This window comes from Protopterus annectens, chromosome 6.part1 (assembly GCF_019279795.1).
Source record: "Protopterus annectens isolate FY-2018-M chromosome 6.part1, PAN1.0, whole genome shotgun sequence".
In the NCBI taxonomy this organism is placed as follows: domain Eukaryota; kingdom Metazoa; phylum Chordata; order Ceratodontiformes; family Protopteridae; genus Protopterus; species Protopterus annectens.
In genome coordinates this window covers 523,114,191-523,137,373 of record NC_056738.1, presented here as the reverse complement: position 1 = coordinate 523,137,373, position 23,183 = coordinate 523,114,191, and the positions used below count along the sequence as shown (strand labels likewise).

General features: G+C 43.4%; 1 protein-coding gene across 2 annotated transcripts in view; it reads right to left on the bottom strand.

Moving 5' to 3' along the window:
* Nucleotides 1-1,684: 1,684 nt before the first annotated feature.
* LOC122805663 (RNA-binding protein 4-like) overlaps nucleotides 1,685-23,183 on the bottom strand; it is a 269,072-nt gene continuing 247,573 nt past the window's right edge. The window contains exon 3 of one of the 2 annotated variants that reach the window (XM_044075976.1): nucleotides 1,685-2,625. In XM_044075976.1, the coding sequence (XP_043931911.1) occupies nucleotides 2,495-2,625 (131 nt within the window). In that variant the 3' untranslated portion in view covers nucleotides 1,685-2,494. The remainder of the gene's footprint in view (nucleotides 2,626-23,183) is intronic. The other variant, XM_044075975.1, reaches the window with a different exon arrangement.

Genomic DNA, 23,183 nt, shown 5'->3' with positions numbered 1-23,183 from the left:
GGTGCTCTGACGTCGGGGGGAGGGGGGCGACATCAGCCGACGCCGGACCCAGACTTTGGAATCCGGCCGACCGAAGGGCTGCCTGAGGCAGGACAACCCATATGTGATGACTGCAGATGCATCCTTGAAGGACATCACCCCTCCAATCCCAAGATGAAGGAACAATTCCTACCTCAATCAGTAACAGGTACTGACGCTGACCTCAGACCCATGCTATCAACAACTGAAGTCCCAGGGAGCACAGACTGCTCCAAAAACTTCGAAGTACACTTCTCCACCGAGGCCCTGTCACTGAAGCTTCAGCTTCAAGACTTGTCCAGATCCAAAAGAAATAGACAATCAAGACAGCAAGGGATATTGATGAAGCTGCAGTTCCTCAAGCTGTTGTCTCTGGCTGAGGTGCACAGAGGTTCAGAACTGTGCAGAGTGGATCCAAGTGGCAGACCAGTACCGGAAAAAACAATGGAGGGGTACATAGACCTATACCGGGAGCACCCAGGGTGGATGGTGCCTGGATAACCCCTAACTGGATTTGTGTCCTCAGGAATCTCCGCTTCTTGCATTGTGTATTAGCAAATTGGAATCTCCGCTTCTGGTGGATTGGACAGCCCTAAAGGATGATGCTACTGATGGAGGTCTGGAGTACCACCTTCCTCTTGCAGGATCTGTGAGTGAAGCCTAGGACTCACCAGTTCCAGGGAAAAATCTTGGTTGAGGACAGGAAGATTAGATCCAACAGATCCTTCAGGTCCAGCAACTAAGACTCAGTGGAAGTTGATCAAACAGAGACCCTTTCCTAGATTTCTCTATTCTCTTTGGATCAGTTTCCTTATTACCTTACCAGGGGAAGCTGAAGCTGGTCTACAAATACTAGACTTGCAGGCTAAGAAAACTCTTTCAGGGGAGCAAACCTTTTAAGATAAGTTTTTCTTTGCGATCTTAAATGGCCCTACTTCCAAAAAAGCACAAATACCCCAACCTGCCTCAAGATGGGCAGAACCAAACAAATGCATAAAGACTGCAGTCTTGAGGTGGAACTTTATGTTCACAAGCTGTGCACTTCTTGAAGCCTTGGGTTTTGTTGGATATCTGTGTACAAACAAAAACATTAATACTATTTATGTATAAAAATTGAAATTCTGAGAGACTAAAATCTACTCTAAGACATACTATAAAACTACTTGTCTAAATATTTATTTCAAACCTTCTTCTAAGGAAATGTAAAAGTAGGTAATGAGTATGGGGAAAATGTTTTACTTAATTAGCTTAGCAACTTAAGCAATATCAAAATTTAACATCTAATCAACTATTTTCTAAAGTAATTTAACACTATGAATCTAGAAAGGGTTTGGGAGGAGAAAATCTTTACTCTTTTGGAAGAAATAACTTTCACTTACTGTGAAAATACACAGTACTTGGAAAATGTATCTGAAAGTTCAGGCAGCAAATGATATCGGGAGTTACTCAAGTGGAGAGAACAGAATTATGGATAGGGCAGGAGACATAGCCTCAAACCTACAGCTTTAGAAAAAAATCACCAACGTCAGATCTCAGGATCCAACAACCCAAAGGTTGAATTGGATAAAAATGCAAAACACAATCAAAATTTAAATCCCACAGTTTGTCATTTTGACTTGCAAGACCAAATGGAGATGTTTAAACAAGGTAAAGAAACACAGCAGTCTGCAAAAAAACTGAAATTGATTTATTTTTCAAATCCAAAATAAACAAATGAACCCAAACTTCAACTTTTGAGTTTGTGCCAGATAAAATCCAGCAACTCTTTTACTGTAAAATAACACTTTTTATTTTAAAACCCAAAAGCTGAAAAAACAAAATTACTCAACTCATATCATCACAGAAACTGGTAAAGACTAGTTACATTTCAATAAATCTTATAGAAAATGTGTACATTGCAAACGATCTTCAGTATCATTTAAAGCTGGCAGTTTCCAGATACTTGGTTCTGTCTTGATGTGAATACCTTCTTGAAGTTGCAGTCTGTTAATGACTCCAAAACTTCCATCCTTATTTTAGGGGAAGAGCTTTCTTTCTTTTTTTTTTTTTAACCAAAACAGTTGCTGCACAATACTTTACTACCACACATACTGCATGGGACAGAAATATTTTCTCCGTTATTTTCTGTATCATTTCCCTTTTTAAGCATAGAATTCTGGGAGTCAAATTAGTTATCACATTTTGCCAAACTTTTTTTTTTTTTTAAAAATGAACATTCATTTACCATCTCTCCAAGCAGAGCTTTCAGCTTTTAACTTTTGCTCAACATTCAACTGCATTTCTATTCTGGAAATTCACCTCCTTGAAAATTTCTTGAACCATTTAATAATGTAAATCCTCAAACCCCTACAAAACTCAAATGGTCTGAACAGCCAAGAGGAGGAAGAAAGAAAAGTGTTTAAAAATCTCATACAACAAGGTATCGAACCAAATTAAGGTGGTCATAATTTATAGTTTCCTCAGTCACATCCCCCCATCAAGTTAAAAAAAAAACAACTAACATAAAATATTTAATTTTTCCGACACCTCGCAGGTCGACGCAATCCGCGTGCCAGAACAAACGTGCGTGTGTACTAATGATGAACTGAAGTAGCTTGCAAACTTTACCTGTAAAAAGAGCAAATACATTAATTAAAAGCTTATACAAACTATCATGACACTGCTGCATGCCACACTTGGCAATCATACAGCTTTCAGTTTTGTTACAAGACTCTGACTTTAATAGACGCTATTAACAAGGGAGAGTATAGACCCCAGCAACCACCCCAGTACCCAGAAATATATATTAATGAAACCCATTTATGCAGCAGAAGGCACAACAAATATTGAATTTTTTGCAAGGTGTTTACCAGAAGGTATATGTGAAATACCCCAGCAGCAGTAATCACAGTTAGGACTTGCTCCCTATTCTCAGTGGACTAATTCTCTTGATATTTTGAGACCCCCCCCCGGCCACATTAGGCAGTACTTTATGAGGGCAGTCTACTAACATCCCCATTCCCTTCTCAATATACTACAAAAGTCTTGACGAAATAAGTCATAAATGTAATGAAATTAAAGAGGGACAACAGGAAACAAAGCAATATGATGCAAGAGTTTTCACTTATAGATCCATGGTTCTGTGAGATGATATCTATTCTCCACTGATGACTTCTACAGCACTGTAAGATTAGCTGGCTAAATTATGTGCAATTTATAAAGTTTTGGAGTGTGGGCTGAAAAGGCTGCTGCACAAGCATCAAGAGAAAAACTACTTAAAAAAAGGAAAAACTTAAAGACTATCCCTTCTGAACTTTTAAGTGATCTTATGATTACCCCAACAGTAAACAATACAGCTGGAGAGTCACTTACAGATCTGTCATTCGCCTGCTCACCTTGCTTTTACTGAGGTTTATAAAAAATAAAATGAAATACACTTAACTTAGCAAAAGAGCCACAAGAATACACACTGGTTGCAAAGCATTAGTAATGGATGCCTCTACCATAGACTTCAGCTGGTCCTGCTGAAGTCTTCCAAGACAACTCCCTCCCCTAACAACCTTCATTCTGGAAACTTCCAGCTCCTTCTTGTTGCACCACTGCAAGCAAGACCCCAAGATAGAGGGCTAAAGAAGGCCTGAGGTAATCACATAAACTCTCAGTGACAGATGGAAGAAACTGGCTTACAGTCAGGACACAGTCACAGGCACAGATTACAGTCAGCACAAACTATTACCATACTGTCTTGTGTGGTGGTGATCAACAGTCCTTTGGGGATACAAGAAAGTCCTAAAACAGGAAAACAAAGGTAGTTTACAGCACTTTGCAAAGGTAGGTGCTGGATGCAGAAGTATCAACCAGGGAAGCATCTGGAAGGATGCAGAAACAGCAGCTAGAGCCAATGTAGATTTTTGGAGGTAATAGCTGGATAGTTTTGTCAAAACCTACAGCAACAAAACAAAATGCAGTCTGAAAACCAGTTGGGAAACTCTAGTCACTTTGTCATATCTGCTTTTAGCAAAATAAACTCATCTTTAAAAAAGCTATTATCTATAAACAAGTTCTCTCCTTTGATTCTGGCAGAAATGTGGAAACTAGCAAAAGCAGACTCAGTAGTCACTTACTGTCATAACCAGTGAAACTCAAATTACTGCAGATCTTTATGGACTCCATCAGAATGGTGTGTCAAACAGATGTCTAACGCTAAAAAAGATAAGCTTGGAACACCAAAGAGAAGGTTGCACCATCCCAAGACAAATTTGTCTGGGGCAGGCTGAGTCTACCTCAATGGCAGAAATCATCTTCTGAATATATTTTGTTAAAGAAAAATAAAATATGAAAATCTTAAAGACCCTAGGCTCAGTGTTTCACCAGGCCATCACAAGTCCTGCCTTGGGTAGTAGGATCTGTATTTTTGACATTTGTATCTGTATGGGACGGAAAAGAGGTAAACTAGATTATTTAAAGATCTTCCTATCCACAGATGGACTTGATGCCCACCTTATGGAGTATGGACAGGTTGTGCAATCACAGATCCCTATCAGTTTGCTCCTGGAAAATAATCTTTTTTAATTGAGCATTTTCTTTGGTGGCAAAGAGGTATACCTGTGGGGATCCCTATTTCTGTACTATGCTGAGAAATGTTTCCCAATGCAGATGCCACTTGTGGAGATACATCAAGCACCAGCTGAGATAATCTGCTAGAGTGCTTTGAGCACCTGGAAGGTCCTGTGCCATGAGGTGCAACCCCAGAGAGGGAGTTGTCTCCCAGACCTACATTCTTAGTCGACAAAGAGGGTAAGAGTGAGTGCCTCCTTGTTTATGTACCACATGATTGATGTCTGTTTTGACTAGCAGGACCCCTGGTTTCCATTTTTCTTTGAAAGCTACTAGGCCCTGCTGAACTGCCATATGTTCTTTCCAACTTATGTGCTTGTCTCGGAGCTGAATTTCCCATCTGCCTTGGGATTGAAGGTGATGGAAATGAGCCCCCCCCCCCCCCCCAGACTGTCTCTAAAGCAGCTGTGGTTAAAAGTTTGGCCCTGAGGTTGAACCTGAAGAGAAGGCCCAGGTTCTAAGCACATGCCCATGTCCACCATGCAAATTCCTCCTTGAGGCAAGGGAACAGCTGAATTTTGGTCTCCAGAGACTGTGAGTGCTGGCACCACAGACTCTTGAGGTACCTCTGGTGCTTCCTCATGTGTAGCCTGGCCAGTGGGATCATCAGGACACAAGATGCTATGTAGCCCAATGCTCAGAGGAATTCCTTGTCTGACAGACATTGTCGCTGCATAGTGTTGTGGAAGAAGTGAGTCAGGAAGGAGACCTTTTCTGGAGGGAAGGAGACCTTTTGTAGGAAGAAACCAGAAGAGCCTCCAGGAAAGCTATCCTGGTGGATGGGTCTGTGTTAGACTTGTGAAGATTTATGGTGAACCCCGAGGAGGTGAAGAGGTACTGAATGAATGCCGGATCCTTGACTAGTTTTAACCAACGCATGGCTTGAATATGGCAGTCGCCTAGAGAGGGGTAAATTTGGATCCCTCTTGCTCTGCAGAAGGTGATTACAAAGGTTAAACACTTTGTGAAGACCTTGGGAGCAAGTAGGCAAGACAAAGGGCAGTAGAGAGAACTCAAAGTGACTGGTACCTGCTCTGAAAGGTAGAAAGCTTCTGCATGATTACTCTATAGGAATGTGCAAGTAACCATCCTTTAGGTCCATGGTGACCATTAAGGCCTGAGATGCTATCATGGGAAGAAGTTTTTGAAGAGTCAATATTTTGAATTTTGCTGCCAGTAGAGACTGGATGATGGCGGCAGGTCCAGAATTGGGTGCTAAGAGCTTTCCTTTCTGGGAACCAGAAATAGCGTGGAATAGAACCCCCTCCTATAATTGGTGTTTGATACTGGTTCGACTGAGCCCTGTGAGCACAGGTTGCGAATTTGAGACAGGGCCACTGCTCTGATTTTGTGGAATATCCAGGTAAGCAGAGTATCTTAATGGCTCTCTAAAAGTGAACATGTAACCATTTCGGATCACATTCAGAACCCACTTGTCTGAAGTAATGACGGACAAATTTTCTTTGAACAGGGATAGCTTTCCTCCTATCTTTTCTGGAGAGGGAGGGGGTGTGGAGATGGAATAGGAAGACTCATTGATGCTCTCTGCCAGGGCCCTATCGTCTAGAGTTCCCCTGCCTGGTGGGTTCCAAGGACCACTGATGCTGCCTTTGAGGCCTTTCCCCTCCAATGATTCCTTTGCCTGCTTTTTGATTGAGATGGAAAGGACCAGTATTTAGTGGGAAATTCCTACTAAATCTAGAAGACTGAACTTGGAGGCATAGATTTTGTTTAAATTCCCATCTTTCTGAGCAGACCCTCAGCTTTTGGCCCAAACAGGAAGTCCTTATCCAGGGGTGCATCCAGAAGGTTGGATTTGACATGGTCTTGTAGGATCTGTTCCCTAAGCCAAGCAACCCTTATAATGACAGAACCAGATACTACAGCTTGGCTAGAGGCCTCCATAGCATCATAGCCATAGCGTAATGAGTGTCTGGGAGCTGGAATGGCAAAGGTCCAACAATTCCTTGGAAATGTTCTTGTCCTCCAGGGAGGACATCGTTTGCTTCATTTGATGTAAAATAGTTTCTTGACATTTTATCATATGAAACTGGCAGTTACAGGCCCTCATGGCTAGGGTAGCAGAATTGTAAACTTTTTTTTTTTTTTTTTTCCAAACCTATCAAGGGCTTTGCTTTGTCAACAGGTAAAAGTTTTTTTGAAGAGATGACTTTTGGTCCCTTGGGTCCTGGAGTGACTACCTCTGGATCAGCAGAGGGATTTTTGAAGAGATATTTATGTGGGTCCAGCATCCTGTAAAATCTTTCTGGTTTTCGGCGGGCAAGAGGGAGATCTGAATTCAGGGAAGAATACATAAAAATATCCTCTACTACCTCCAATACAGGAGGAACAGCCAAAGGTTTGCGTCCTGGGAGGTCAAGAAACTCCCCAACTCTCTTTTCAGATTGTGGGCATTTCTGTGCCTCTTATTGGAAGATGTTCCCTCATGGCATAGCTCGTTCCCCCAAAAGTGATGTCTTCAGTAGGTAAAACTGAAGCCAGATTATCTTCAGAATCTGAATCTTCAAAACAAGTAAGGGTGGGTCACTTCCTCAAAGACAGACTCCTCCTGGTCAGAAACCTTATCTGAATCAGGAGGGTCAAAGAAAACTTCAAGGGTAGGATTCCTCTTCCTTTTCCCTGGGGAAGGGGGTTGCATATCTCTGACTAAGGAGATAAAAGTCCTCAGCTAACCTGACCAAGTCTTTCTGGTATCCTTGCGCAAGGGAGCCGTCCGGGATAGGCATAAGACTGGAGGCAGAACCCTTCTTAAAGATAGCCCTAGACTTGGGCCTAGGTACATCAGCAATCCTAATGGAAGTTCCTTTGTAAGGAAGAACTGATGCAGGCAGACTCCTCAAAGGCACATCACAAGTAAAAGATCGCTCATCGGAAGCAGAGGTTTGCTGAGTGACTCTGAACCAGACCAAGGAACTGAAAGCCAAGGCCTGTGCAGAACTAGAGGGACCCTATGGCATGTCGGACTCCATATGGGTCTCGACAGAGGCCTGTACCAACACCTTGGCTGCAGAAGGGGGCTGCGAAAACACCTCTCCTTCCTCAGAGATAACGAGACTTGGGGGACTAGAAGATGGTGAAGGTGGTCCATCCAAGGCCCAAAGCTACGGTCTTTTTTCCTTGGCCTTCCTATGCTTAGGGAGCTCAATCTCGGGATGACATGCAGACGATGTAAATTAAATGGAAGACAAAGACACCTAACTAAGAATTCAGCCCTACGCCTGACAGTTCTCGAGTAAAAACAGGAGCAAAAATGGCAATTAGGGACATCGTGATCAGTGCCTAGACAGATGACACAAAGTACAAAAGTCTTGGTGTGGGATTTGCTTACCACAGAAGAGACAATTAATAACCTCATCTGACATGGGTTAACACAGGAAAAAAAAAAGAGAGAGAGTTCCCCAATGGGGTACTTGGCTTTTAGACAACTTTTCTCTGGTGCAGACCGAATGACGCATTGAAATACTGTTTCGGGCTCTAGCGTCAAGAAAAGACTGACGTCATGGCGTTGGCTGGTTCCCTTTACACCAAAGCATAACAACGAACAGGACGTCTGCCAGGTTTAAGAAGGGGGATATTTTTTACTCTGGCAGTCGGGTCGGCCAAAGGTTTCCACAGCAGGAAATCCCACAAGTCAGAACTACAACAGTGAAACACAAAGAACATCTTGACTTACTCCAAATGAGGGGAATATCTAAAACCTATGCTTTTCTAACTCCAGCAGCGAGAATATCCTGTAGTCTTAAATGAGCTGATAAAACTTCCACACTGCAAGCAATCTCAGGGTACAGATGACAGGGAAGAAGACTGGTGGTATCTGGCTCTTGTACTGCAGTGGAGCAACTTTCTTCAAACCCCCCCCTTGTATGCAGGTAAGCACCGTGAGGATCAAACATTATACCCAATCTCTTCTAAACAGCCAAGTAAGAAATGTGTGCATGACGATAAGGGCTTTTGTAGGTCACAAGTCTGGAATGGGCCCAACGACCCTTGCCTCCAACTTTCTGGCATAAAGAATCTGAAATACCATTTACGTTTGTGTTACCCACGGGACCTGCTGATGGCTCTTTCCAATTAACTCCCCCCTCAATAGCCAACTTGTACGATACTTCTTACAAGCTGCTATGTTCTTACAAAGCATCTATCAAGAAGCAAAGCTTCATCATCTCATATTGGTGGGAGCCTATCAGCCAATACAGAGAGGGGGTGCATTAAGATCTCCCTTATTTTTGGAATAGGCGTTTCTTGGATACAAGGCTTGATGCCCTGGAGTATCCTCTCTTACTCATTTTTTAGCATAGGCTTAGATTTCTAACCAGCCATTTGTTTTACCACTGGTTCTACTTACATGAATGAGATAAGAATACTGCATAATTTACACCACAGAAGTTTAAGTAGAAAGCACATCTAGGGAGTCTGTTTGAGCAGAAGGAAAAGGCTTTTTGTGCAGAGTCATTAAGGGTTATGAGAAGCAAAAAAATGAATGGAATGAAGACAATGGGCTCTCCCAAGTTAAATCAGATGCTTAGCAAGGTACATGTCAAACGGGTGATTAAATTCAATAATGGGCCTAATATGAGTATGAGTGGGATAATGTAGGACTGTAACTTCTCTCAACCTTGAGGAGATACCAAAAGGAGAATCCTTACACACACAGTTAAGAAATCCCTGAGATATCTATCTATCTATATACACAAACACATGGGTCCCCTTCAGAATGCTGAAATTCAAAACTTTGAAACCCATACGAACGCAGACCATATGTTCGAAGTTTTGAAATACCGACATTTTGAACGGGAAATTGCATACAGCGCGGACCAGGAGATTTCCCTTGTTTTCGCTGTAGTGCGATCTGGGAGTTAGTATATTTAAGTAGGGGGGGGCGCAGGGGGTCAAAGCCCCCTGCTATACACAGTTTAATGTGTGTTTTTTTTTATTTTTACGGGTCTACTTCACATTTTCGAACATTCACATGTTCGATCATATGGTCTCGGCCATATGAATTTCAAACACTTGAGCGTTCGGTTATGTGAAGTAGACACACACACAAAATTTGAGTCTACTACCGGAGATCGAAATTACACCATTTCGAAATCCGGTAGTAGATGCCCACTAACGCGAAAGTGCACTTTCGCGAACACCACTAGAACGAACGAGAAATGTCCTCCACTGTGCTGCGGTAGTCACGGACCATAGGGTTAGGGCTTGGGTTAAGGATAGTGGATAGCCCTACTAGGTATCCACTATCCTTAACCCAAGCCCTAACCCTAAGGTCTGTGACTACCGCACCACAGTGGAGGACACAGGTCCGTGACTACTGCACCGTGGAGAACATACAATTTCCTCCGCTGTGGTGCGGTAGTCATGGACCTTAGGATGAGGGCTTGGGTTAAGGATAGTGGATAGCCCTACTAGCTCTCCACTATCCTTAACCCAAGCCCTAATCCTAAGGTCCATAACCATTCACTCAAGTGGTGTTCGCGAAAGTGCACTTTCGCATAAGTGGGCATCTACTACCGGATCTCGAAATAGTGTAATTTTGATCGCCAGTAGTAGACCCATATAATTTTATACATATATATATATATATATATATATATATATGTATATAGATATATATATATATATATATGTATATAGATATATATATATATATGTATATAGATATATATATACATATATATATACACACACACACACACACACACACACACACACACACACACACACATATCTATTATCTCTCTCTCTCATATAATTGATCTATTACACACACACACGTGCGCACACACAGCGCAGACGATGCGAACATACACTTACCACTCGGTACACAGCACTGAATTCTTTCCCAAGGAAACTGAGAAGCAAGACTTTTCTTTAAAAGAAAACTCCACCCTCTCATACAGTTTAACTCAAACATTATGTTTCTTTTCTCCCTACAATATAGTTCCAGCAATGTGTATGTACCAGAAACCTACTTGTAGTTTTAAAAACTTTTATTTCCTTGCACTGGAGTCAAAGGAAGGGAAAAGCCCACCTACTTTTTTTTTTTAAAACTCAACTTCTCACATAATTTGCAGAGAAATTCGTCTCCATCTGCATGACATATCATAGACACAGTTAAATCTAGTTTACCCTGTCAAGTACTGCTGTCAATCTTAGACGGGTAATTAATCCTGCTAATGTCAGGAACACAGCAGATGACATAAAAAAAAAGCCAGAAAGCTGTGGAATTGTTCTACTATTTTTATTGCAGAAGGGAGGAGAAAGTACAGTTGTGTACAACTACCATAAATGTACATGTTCGAGAGTATTCACTGTTGCAGTCATCACATTTGTGTTATCTGCCTGCAGGTAGCCCTCAGTCGACCTAAATACCATAGACTCTTGGGATTTCTGCGTCGGATGCTGTTGCTTCTTCCATGACGTCAGGTCGTCAGGGGTATAAAAAGTACATTTGTGTACACTTACCATAAATGTAGATGTTCGAGTGTATTCACTGTTGCAGTCATTACATTTGGGTAATCCTGCTGGCAGGTTGCCCTCAGCCGGCCTGAATTCCAAAGTCTTGGGTCCTGCGTCGGCTGCTGTCACCCCTTCCCTAACGTCAGGTCGTCAGGGGTATAAAAGAAGCAGCCGACGACATTTTCTTCAGTTTTTCTTGCCCCAGATGTCAGGTGCCCCCAAAAAGGGTAGCCAAACTTTATATATATATATATATATATATATATATATTCAGAAATACACCAATATAAATTTTACCTTCATCTATAAGCAAATACACCACATATGTTGTATAAATCAGAGAAGGAAAGATAAGATCCAAAATAAAAAAGGGGGAAGGCGGGTGGGTAACCTGGAATGCAACAGTGAACACACTCGAACATCTACATTTATGGTAAGTGTACACAACTGTACTATGTTCTTCGTGTTTCACTGTTGCAGTCATTACATTTGGGTAAAGTCCCAAAGCTATGGTTGGGAGGCTGAAACTAGACAGCAGTAGGTGCGGCTAAGAGGCCATGCAGAACTGCTGTGGCAAAGCCTGCCCTGGATTTAGAGTAGAGTGGCAGATGATAATGCTTTGTAAAGGTGTGCACTGAACTCCAATTAGCCGCCTCTAAAATGTCTGTGGTTGGTACTCCCCTGAGAAAGGCTGCTGAGGTGGCTGTAGCTCTGGTGGAATGAGGCCTAATACCCTTAGGCACTGGCTTGCCATGGTTTAAGTAGCAGAAACCAATGCAGTGGCCTAACCATTTAGAAATAGTCTGCTTTGAGTTAGGCTTTCCTTGTGATTCTGCAGCATATGCCATTAGTAATTGCTCTGTCTTCCTGAAAGTCTTGGTTCTGTAAAAGTAGAATCTAAGCTGTCTGTGTACGTCCAAAGAATGTAGAATTCTCTCCCCCTTGTTCTGTGGATTTGGGTAAAAGGTTGGCAAATGGATGGCTTGTTTAAGAGCCACACTGGACACTACTTTAGGCATAAATGTTGGGTTTGTCCTCAGGGAGACCCTGTCTGGATGAAAAAGGATGAAAGGTTCCACGGCCATGAGCGCCTGTAGCTCTGAAACTCGTCTTGAAGAAGTAACTGCTAAGAGCAGAGCTGTTTTCCAAGATAAAAACTTTATATCAGCAGTAGCGGCTGGCTCAAAAGGAGGCAGGGTAAGCTTTTCCAAGACATAGTCGAGGTCCCATGCAGGTATTGGTAGTCTCCTTGGGGGCCTTAAATTTTTGGCTCCTCTGAGATACTGCCTTAATAAAGGGTGAGAAAAAAGTGGTGGCTCTGTATTGTAATGAGCCGAAATGGCCGAGGCATGAATTTTAATTGATGAAAAAGATAAGCCTTTCTCCAGCATCTCAGTTAAGTATTGCAAAATCTGAGGAATGTTTGGTACCGCTGTATCAGTTCCTTGTGCCTGGTTCCAAGCACAGAATCTCTTCCATTTTCCAGCATAAGACTTTCTAGTTAGTACTAGGCCTTCTGGCTTCCAGAATGACATCCATCACAGCTTTACTGAGAGGTGTTTTTTTGAATGACTACATTATCCACCATGCTGCCAAGTTTAGTGTCCTGAGCTGGCTGTGCATGATCTGATTGTTTTGCTGGGACAGTAGTCGAGGTATTTGAGGTAAGGTCCAAGCTGGGTATAGAGATAGGTTTCTTAGTTTTGGATACCAGTACTGCCGTGGCCAGTCTGGGGCAATCGGTATCATCTTTGGCTTCTCCTGTCTGACCTTTAGGAGCACCTTGGGGAGGAGAGGCAGTGGAGGAAAGATATATACTGATAGGTTTTTCCAGCTGAAAGATAAGGGCGTCCACTTTCCATGCTTGTCTGTGATAAGTCCTTGTGCAGCATCTTTTTAGTTGGAGGCAAATAGATCTATGTCCGGACATCCCCATTTCCTTGTTATCATGCTGAAGACTTGTGGATCCAGCTTCCACTCGTGGGAATCCATGAAGTTTCTGCTTAGTTTGTCTGCCAGAGTATTTTCCTTTCCTGGCAGGAATTGTGCCTGCAGATGTACTTGGTAAGTCAAAGCTGTGTCCCACAAGGTCATGGCTAGTCTGCAAAGGGGGTAAGAATGTGTGACCCCCTGCTTGTTTATATACCACATGACTGTGGTGTCTGTCTATCAGTAGTTGTCCCGGATGAAGTAGGTCCTTGAAGGCTGTCAGGGCATTTTGACCAGCTAACATCTCTTTCTGACTGATATGTAGATGCATTAGGTTTGAGGACCATGTGCCCTGAATGCATATTCCTGCCATGTGGGATCCCCAGGTATAGTCTGACGCTTCAATTGTTGGTGTCTGCCTGGCTAGAGGTAATGTGAATGGCTGTCCCTTGTTCTGGTGACAAGCCTTTGCCCACCATCAAAACTCCTGTTGCAGGCAGGGAATGAGAGTAATGACTGCTTCCAGGCTGTGGCAATGTTGAGTCCAAACACTTTTTAGGTACCATTGAAGTTTCCTCATATGCAGTCTTGCATATGGAATTAGTAGGATGCAGATGTCATGAAGCCCAAAGCCTGCAGAATTTTTCTTGCAGTTAACTGGGCCTTTGTTGCCAACATTTTGAAATAGGTAGTTAGTTACCTTTGTCTGGCGTGAGATAAGCCATCTGGGCAGTTGTACTCAAGCTTGGACCCAGGAATGTTATCTCTTGTGAGGGTACTAGTTTTGATTTCTTTTTGTTGACTGTGTACCCTAGGCATGTTAGAAGTCTTTTGACAAACGCCAGATGTTGAAGAAGAATGTCCTTGTTCTCTGCTTGAATGAGACAGTCGTCCAAGTATGGATATATTTGTATTCCTCTTTGTCTGCAGAATGCAATTACTGGTGCCAGGCACTTTGTAAAGACCCTGGGCACAGTAGATAAGCCAAAGGGCAGTGAAGAGAATTGGTAATGCATTGAACCAGCCTTGAATCGTGGGTATCTTCTGCACGACTGTCTGACTGGAACATGCAGGTATGCCTCTTTTAGGTCTAAAGTCACAAGCCAAGCATTCTTGCCCAGCATGGGCAGAAGCTGCTGCAAAGTAAACATTTTGAATTTTGGAATATCCAGGAAAGTGTTCAAAATAGATAGGTCCAGTATCGGCCTCCAGGCCTTGTCCTTCCTGGGTACCAAGAACAGTCTTGAGTAAAATCCTTGTCCCTGGTCTTGCTCTGGTACTTCTTGAATGGCCTCCATGTCCATGAGGGATGGGACTTGTTTTTGTGCCTCTGCCCTTTGATTTTTTTTGGCAGATCTGGCCAACCGTTGCCTTTGGTAGAGTATGGAAATGGAACTTATAGCCTTGTGACACTATGTTTAGAACCCACTTGTCCTGGGTTATGATGTGCCAATTTTGAGCAAAAAGTGCTAATTTTCCCCTAAGGGTGCTGCCAGAAGATAAGTGCTTGGTGCAGGCAAAGGGAAGTCACTGGGACTGTTTTCTGTATGTTTGTGATCTATCTTTTCCAGCTTTGGATGTAGAAGTACCCCATTGCTTGGGCCTATAAGGACCCTGCGCCTGGGATCTGCCCCTAGGGCGTCTGGGTCTGCCCCTTTGAGGTCTGTCTGACACAAGAAAGGACCAATTTTTTGTAGGCCAGTGTCTACTAAACGTAGGTGGCTGTACCTGTAAAAAATCTTTTGACAGTTTGCAAAGATTTAGCTTTGTCCTCCATTTTCTTTAACACCTCTTCTGCCTTAACGCCAAACAAAGTATCATGCTGTAAAAGTGCATCTAATAATTTAACTTTTAACATGATCAGGCAGATTTTGTTCCTTTAACCAAGCATGCCTCCTAATTACAGAACCCATAGCTGCCACCCTGCAGGAGGCCTCCAAAGAATCAAAACCACACTGCAAGGTATGTTTTCCAACTTGCTCTGCTGCATACAATAAATCCTGCATTTCCTTGTTTTCTGCACATTCAGAATTTAACAACATTTTCTGTTTAAGCAATCCCATGACATGTTGCTGATACTTAAGCATACGAAATTGACAGTTTAAAGCCCTTACAGCCAAAGTTGCAGATGTGTAAACCTTTTTTCCCACATCTATCCAGTGCCCTTGAATCTCTGTCAGAGGGGGTTGGGTTTTTTGCCATGGAAGCCTCAACTCCCTTTGGACCCTGTGAAATAGTTTCTGACTCAGTAGCAGGGTTTTAAAGAAATATGTGAGAGTCAGGAACCCTGTAATATCTGTCAGGCTTAACAGGGGCTGGGGGTAAGGAGTCAGGCTAGACTCCGAAAACACATCATTACAATGACTAACACATGTGGAATGGCTAGAGGGTCTGTGCTGAGGTAGTAAAAGAAAGTCCCTGAGCCTCTTTTTAGATTCTGAAAAATCTTGGCTCTCCAAGTGGAAAAGCTCCCTCATGATATGCAAGGTTTCCCCAAAGGAATAGTCCTCAGGAGGAGATGCTGAAGGTACAGATTCTTCAGCATCAGAATCCTCATAGGGGGAAGAGAATATCCCTAATCAGAAGAGGAATCTGAAGAATTGAGTTTGTTTCCTTGCTTTAATCTTTGTCTTTGTGGCTGAGGTTGTTTTAATGTAAAGATGTTTAGGTCTGAATACACCCTCAGAAGCCGGTACCTGGTCAGCGGCTCCGGACCCATCTGAGGGATTAGCGTCTGAGGCTCGAATACCTTGAGTATCCTGCGGCATGGCAGCCTCCACGAGGGAGTCGGTAGCGGCCTGCGACTCTAAAGTAGCAGGTGTCAGGGGCTGCGAAAGGGCCTCACTGAGAACCAGCGACTGGCTTAGGAGAAGCTTCGTCGGTTTTGGGCCTCGGTTGTTTTTCTCTGTCCTCTTCTTTGCGTGTTTTGTAAACTCCGGTAGTCGGATGGCTATCCGACAACATTTCAGGATAATTAAACTGGCGTCCAAAAAAGTTTAAAGCAAAATCATACCGACGCTTAATAGTGCATTGCTTAAATCTAGCACAAACCCGACAACCAGTAACGTTGTGATCAGGGCCTAGGCAAGGAATACAGTAAGAATGAAAATCCTTGAGGTATTTGCTTACCACAAGAACTGCAATTATTAACTTTTTCTGACATCGGTCTGGAGCAAGAAAAAAGTTTCCCCAACGGGATACTTAGCTTTATTGAAGACTTCGGATCTGAAACTCAAACACGAAAATCTCAAGAGTCGGCCGACCGGCACTTGCAAATTGCTTTTGCTTCGGGCACCGCGTGGCAAGAAAGACTGAAGGAAATGGCATCAGCTGCTTCTTTTATACCTCTGACGACCTGACGTCAGTGAAGGGGTGACAGCAGCCGACGCAGGACCCAAGACTTTGGAATTAAGGCCGGCTGAGGGCAACCTGCCAGCAGGATTACTCAAATGTAATGACTGCAACAGTGAAACACGAAGATCATCATGCAGCCGATGCCATTACATCAGGTTTTCTTGCCCCAGATGTCAGGTGCCCCCAAAATAGGAAGCAATTACATGGTAACACCCCCAGCAAAATACAAATACCAATGATATAAGATATGCCAAGCAAAAAAGATAGGTAGAAGTAAAGAGAAGTCAGGGGGCTGGAGGGAGGGTAAAGTACAGTTGTGTACCTACCATAAATGTAGATGCTCGAGTGTATTCACTGTTGCAGTCATTACTCTTGGGTTATCCTGCTGGCAGGCTACCTGCAGTCGGCCAGAATTCCAAAGTCTAGGTCCGGCATCGGTTGCGTTCGCCTCTTCCCTGACGTCAGTGCGCCAGGAGTATAAAACATGCAGCCGATGCCATTTTCTTCAGTTTTTCTTGCCCCAGATGTCAGATGCCCCAAATAGGTAGGCTGAAAAATATGCCAATAAGAAATGCATATACAAAAATAACATTTCCTTCATCTACAAGCAAATACACCAAAAAGGTTGTATAGGATAGAGAAGTGCAGATAAGTCCCAGCAAAGAGAAGGGGGTGGTGGGTGGGTAACCTGGACTGCAACAGTGAATACACTCGAACATCTACATTTATGGTAGGTACACAACTGTACTATGTTCATCGTGTTTCACTGTTGCAGTCATTACTCTTGGGTTGAATCCCAAAGCTGAGGAAGGGTGGCTGGGCTAAATAGGATTAGGAGAGGCTATGAGGCCCTGCAGAACTGCAGTGGCGAAGCCTGCTCTGGACTTAAGAGTAGAGAGGCAAGTGGTAGTGCTATGTAAAGGTGTGCACTGAACTCCAAGTTGCAGCCTCTAAGATTTCTTTGGTTGGTACTCCCCTGAGGAAGGCTGCTGAAGTGGCTGTTGCTCTGGTGGAATGAGGCCTAATGCTCTTAGGCACTGTTTTGTCACGTTGAGAATAGCAGAAACGGATGCAATGGCCTACCCATTTAGAAATAGTCTGTTTTGAGATAGCCTTTCCTTGTGATCCTGCAGCATATGACACTAGAAGTTGCTCAGTCTTTCTGAAAGCTTTAGTTCTGTCCAAGTAGAAGCGTAACTGCCTGTGTATGTCCAAAGAATGCAGAATTTTCTCACCCTTGTTCTGTGAATTTGGGTAAAAGGTAAGCAAGTGAATGGTTTGATTGATTGGACACCACCTTAGGCATAAAAGTAGGGTTTGTCCTCAGAGAAACCTTGTCTGGATGAAAAACGATGTAAGGTTCCACAGCCATGAGTGCTTGTAACTCCGAGACTCGCCTTGCAGAGGTAATGGCTAGGAGCAGAGCTGTTTTCCAGGATAAGAATTTTATATCTGCTGTTGATGCTGGCTCAAAAGGAGGCAGTGCGAGTTTTTCCAAAACAAAATTGAGGTCCCAGGCTGGAATTGGTGCTCTCCATGGAGGCCTAATGTTTTTGGCCCCTCTGAGGTACTGCCTTATTAAAGGGTGAGAAAAGATAGGTGGTTCCATATTGTAATGTGCAGAAATGGCAGAGGCATGAATCTTAATTGATGAGAAAGAAAGACCTTTGTTCAGCATCTCAGTCAGGTTTTGTAAAATCTGAGGAATGTTTGGTACAGACGTGTCAAGGCCTTGTTCCTGGTTCCAAGCACAGAATCTCTTCCACATTTTTCTGCATAAGATTTTCTGGTACTGGGCCTCCTGGCCTCCAAGATAACATCCATAACCGCTTTTGAAAGAGGAGTGTTCAGAATGGCTACATTATCCGCCATGCTGCCAGATTTAAGGTCCTGAGTTGGCTGTGCAGGATCTGATTGCTTTGTTGGGTCAGCAAATGAGAAGTTTGAGGCAATATCCAGCTGGACCTTGAGATAAGCTCTTCAGGATTGGGTACCAGCGCTGGCGTGGCCAGTCTGGTGCAATCAGAATCATTTTGGCTTCTCTTGTCTGACCTTTAGGAGTACTCTGGGAAGGAGAGGTAATGGGGGGAAAGCATATACTGTTAGATTTTTCCAACTGAATGACAGGGCGTCCTCTTTCCATGCTTGCTTGTGGTAAATCATTGTGCAAAATCTCTGCAATTGACAGTTGTGAGAGGAGACAAACAGATCTATGTCTGGGCATCCCCATTTCCTTATTATCATCCTGAAGACTTGTGGATCCATTTTCCATTCGTGAGGATCCATGAGATTTCTGCTTACTTCGTCTGCCAGAGTATTTGTTTTTCCTAGCAGGAATTGTGCTTGCAGGTGAACTTGAAAGGCCAATGCTGTGTCCCATAAGGTCATTGCTTGTCTGCAGAGGGGATAGGAATGAGTACCTCCCTGCTTGTTTATGTACCACATGACCGTAGTGTTGTCTTGTCTTTATCAGTAATTGTCCTGGATGAAGCAGATCCTTGAAAGCTGTCAGGGCATTTTGAACAGCTAGCATCTCTTTTTGATTGATGTGAAGATGCATCTGGTTTGCAGGCCATGTGCCCTGAATACATTTTCCTGCCATATGGGCCCCCAGGCATAATCTGTCAGTGTCTGTCTGGCTGTGGGTAAAAGTACAGTTTTGTACCTACCATAAATGTAGATGTTCGAAGATCCACATTGCTGCAGTCCTTACATATGGGTAGTCCGCTGTCCTCGATCGGCCCGAATACCAAAGTATTAGGCTGACGTCGGTCAAGGCGCTTAAAACTGACATCAGGACGTCAGGGTACAAAAGCACATGACCGACGTCATATCCTCAGTCTTTTCTTGCCCCAGATGTCAGAAGACCCTAAAAAGAAAGGCCAAAGCCAAAAAACAGCAAAGAAACACCAACCACCCCTGCACTAACCACATTTACAAAATTTACAACCCAAACCACACAACCACCTCTAACTACAGAAGGGAAGGAGGGAGGGTAAATTGGACTGCAGCAATGTGGATCTTCGAACATCTACATTTATGGTAGGTACAAAACTGTACTATGTTCTTCATCTCACATTGCTGCAGTCCTTACATATGGGTAGAATCCCAAAGCAGAGGTAAGGGAGGATGGCAAAACTATAAAGCATTAGGAGCTGCCAAAATGCCCTGTAAAATTGCAGTGGCAAATCCAGCCCTAGATTTAGAATAAAGTGGAAGGTGGTAATGCTTAGAGAAAGTATGCACTGAACTCCAAGTAGCTGCCTCCAAAATATCTTTAGTAGCCACCCCCCGTAAAAAAGCTGTAGAAGTGGCAGTGGCCCGAGTGCAAGGAGGCCTAATGCCAGCTGGAATCTCCTTACCATGGTGGGAATAAGAGAAAGGAATACAAAAACCAATCCACTTAGAAATAGTTTGTTTTGAAACAGGTCTGCCCTGAGAACCCAAAGCAAATGAAACAAACAACTGCTGAGACTGCCTGAACCCTTTAGTTCTGCTCAAATAATATCGCAACTGTCTGTGTATATCCAAAGTGTGCAAAATCTTCTCCCCTTTATTTTGGGGTTTGCATAAAAAGTAGGCAAATGAATAGTTTGGTTTAAAGCCACACTAGAAACCACTTTAGGCATAAAGGAAGGGTTAGTACGCAAAGACACCCTATCCTTGTGGAAAATTAAGAAAGGCTCAACCGCCATAAGGGCCTGTAATTCAGAAACCCTTCTCGCAGAGGTAATGGCCAACAAAAAAGCAGTCTTCCATGATAAATATTTCAGGTTGTAGAGTGAGTTTCTCCAACACAAGATTGAGATCCCAAGGAGGAGTAGGAGCTCTACGTGGGGGTCTTATATTCTTTGTCCCTCTAAGGAATTGCTTAAACAAAGGATGAGAAAATAATGGTGGGTCACAGTCATAGTGAGCAGAAATTGCTGCAGCATGAACCTTTATAGAGGAGAAGGACAAACCTTTGTCCAATAACTCAGTAAGGTATTGTAGAGCAACACTTAAATTAGGTTTAGAAACATCAAAATCCTTAGCTGTACTCCAAATTAAAAATCTCCTCCATTTATCTGCGTAAACTTTCCTTGTACTAGGCCTTCTGGCCTCCAAAATAACATTCAAAACTTGTTGTGGAAGCTGAGACCCTCCAGGGTTTAAAACAGAATATGCCAGGCTGTTAGATGCAGAGAGTGAAGTTTGACATTGAGTAAATGACTGTTCTCCTGAGACAGCAGGTGTGGAATCGAAGGCAAAGGCCATGGAGGCTCCCTGCAGACTTCTCAGTAATGGGTACCAGTGCTGTAGAGGCCAATCCGAGCTATTAAAATCATGGTTGGCTTGTCCTGTCTGACCTTCAGGAGTACCTTTGGGAGGAGAGGCAGTGGTGGAAAGGCATACACGTGAAGATTGCTCCAATTGAATGAGAGAGCATCCACTTTCCAAGCTGTGGGATGAAACCTTTTGTGCAAAACTTTGGCAACTGGTAATTTAGTGGAGAAGCGAACAGATCTATGTCTGGAGTTCCCCATAACACTGTCAATTCTTGAAATACATGAGGATCCAATTTCCACTCGTGGGGATCCATAATTTGTCTGCTCAACACATCTGCTAAGGAGTTCTGTGCTCCTGGCAGAAACCTTGCCTGAAGATTTAGTTGTAAACTGAGAGCAGTCTCCCACAAAATCATTGCTTGTCTGCATAGAGGGTATGAATGTGTCCCCCTTGCTTGTTGATGTACCACATGACAGTTGTGTTGTCTGTTTGAATCAACACCTGCCCTGGAAGAAGTAAATCCTTGAAAGCTATCAATGCAAATTGGACTGCTAACATCTCCTTCAAGTTGATATGTAAATGTTGCAGTCTGGCAGGCCACGTGTCTTGTACCCATTTTCCATTTAGATGAGCTCCCCAAGCTTTGTCTGAGGCATCTGTCGTTAGAATCTGACTCGCCTCTGGTCGGGCCACAGAGAGTCCCTTGTTTAGGTGACATTCCTGAGCCCACCACAAAAATTCCTTTTGAATGCAAGGTATCATCTGAATGACAGTGTCCATATCTTGGCAGTGTTGCGTCCATACATTTTTGAGATACCATTGTAGCTTCCTCATATGCAGTTTGGCATTGGGAAGTACCAGAATACAAGATGCCATGAACCCCAAGGCTTGAAGGACTGTCCTTGCAGTCAGCCTGGACTGACGAGACAATTGATGGAAATAAAGAGAAATATTTTTTTTGTTTGTCCGGGGTCAAAAAGGCCATCTGAGATGCTGTATTCAGTCTCACACCCAGAAAGCACATGTCCTGAGAGGGTACTAGACCGGACTTTATTTCGTTCACAGAATACCCTAGGCATCTTAACACTGCCATCACATACTGTAAATGATGAAGAAGTTCGTCCTTTCCTTGAGCCAGAATCAGGCAATCGTCCAAATAAGGATAGATTTGTATTCCTCTTAGCCTGAAGAAAGCTACCACTGGAGCCAGAACCTTCGTGAACACTCTGGGCGCAGTAGATAAGCCAAAGGGCAATGCAGAGAACTGATAATGAAAAGTCCCAGCCCGAAACCGCAGATACTTCCTGCAACTGGGCCTGATAGGAACATGAAGGTAAGCCTCCTTGAGATCCAGAGTCACCATCCAGTGATCTTTGCCCAGCAGAGGTAAAAGCTGTTGTAACGTCAACATTTTGAACTTGGGAATGTCCAGATATGTGTTGAGGATAGATAAATCCAAAATTGGTCTCCACGTGTTCCCTTTCTTTGGTACTAGAAACAGGCGAGAATAAAATCCTAGGCCCACTTCTGGCAGAGGGACCGGTTGTATAGCCCCTATTTGAAGTAGTAGAGAAATTTGTTTGTGAGCCTCTAGTCTTTGCTGAGGAGGAACGTCTGGCATGCCCTTGAAAGGAGGCAAGGTATGGAAATAAAACTTGTAACCTTGGTGTATGATATCCAATACCCATTTGTCCTGGGTAATTAAAATCCAATTTTCCTTGAAGAGTGCCAACCGTCCTCCCAAAGGTGCTGCCAGGCAAGAAGGATCTGGCAGCTGAAAAAGTGGTCATTGGGCCTGTTTACGAAAGGACTGGCCCCTGCCCTCACTCGAAGATTGTGCAGGTGAACTCCCTGTTCTAGGTCTGAAGGAACTCTGAGCTCTGCCCCTACCACGTCTAGATCTACCCCTAGACTGAGAACCATAAGAAGGATACGTCCACCCCTTAGCAGGCCAATTCCTACTAAACTTCGGAGGCTGAACTTGCAAAAAATCTTTAACAGTCTGCATAGACTTAGCCTTGTCTTCCATTTTCTTCAAGACTGACTCCACAGGTGGACCAAACAACACTTCAGACTGCAAAGGAGCATCCAAAATCCTTGTCTTAACATGGTCAGATAAATTCTGATCCTTCAGCCAGGCGTGCCTGCGAAGAACTGAACCAGTGGCAGCCACCCTAGAAGAGGCCTGCACAGCATCAAAACCACATTGTAAAGAATGCTCACCCACCTGTTCAGAGACATGCACCAAATCTTGTAATTCTTTACAGTCAATGCCTTCTGCCAGAGCATCCACCTTAGATTTCAATTGAGAAAGAAGAAAATTTTGATATTTCAACATATGAAACTGGCAATTCAAAGCCCTCATTGCTAAGGTAGAAGATGTATAGACCTTCTTTCCCCATCTATCCAAAGCTCTGGCCTCTTTATCTAGAGGAACTGGATTTCTTACAACAGAGGCCCTGACACCCTTAGGTCCCTGACTAACAGTTTCTGGGTCCGCCCTAGGACTCTTATAGAGATATTTATCAGCCTCA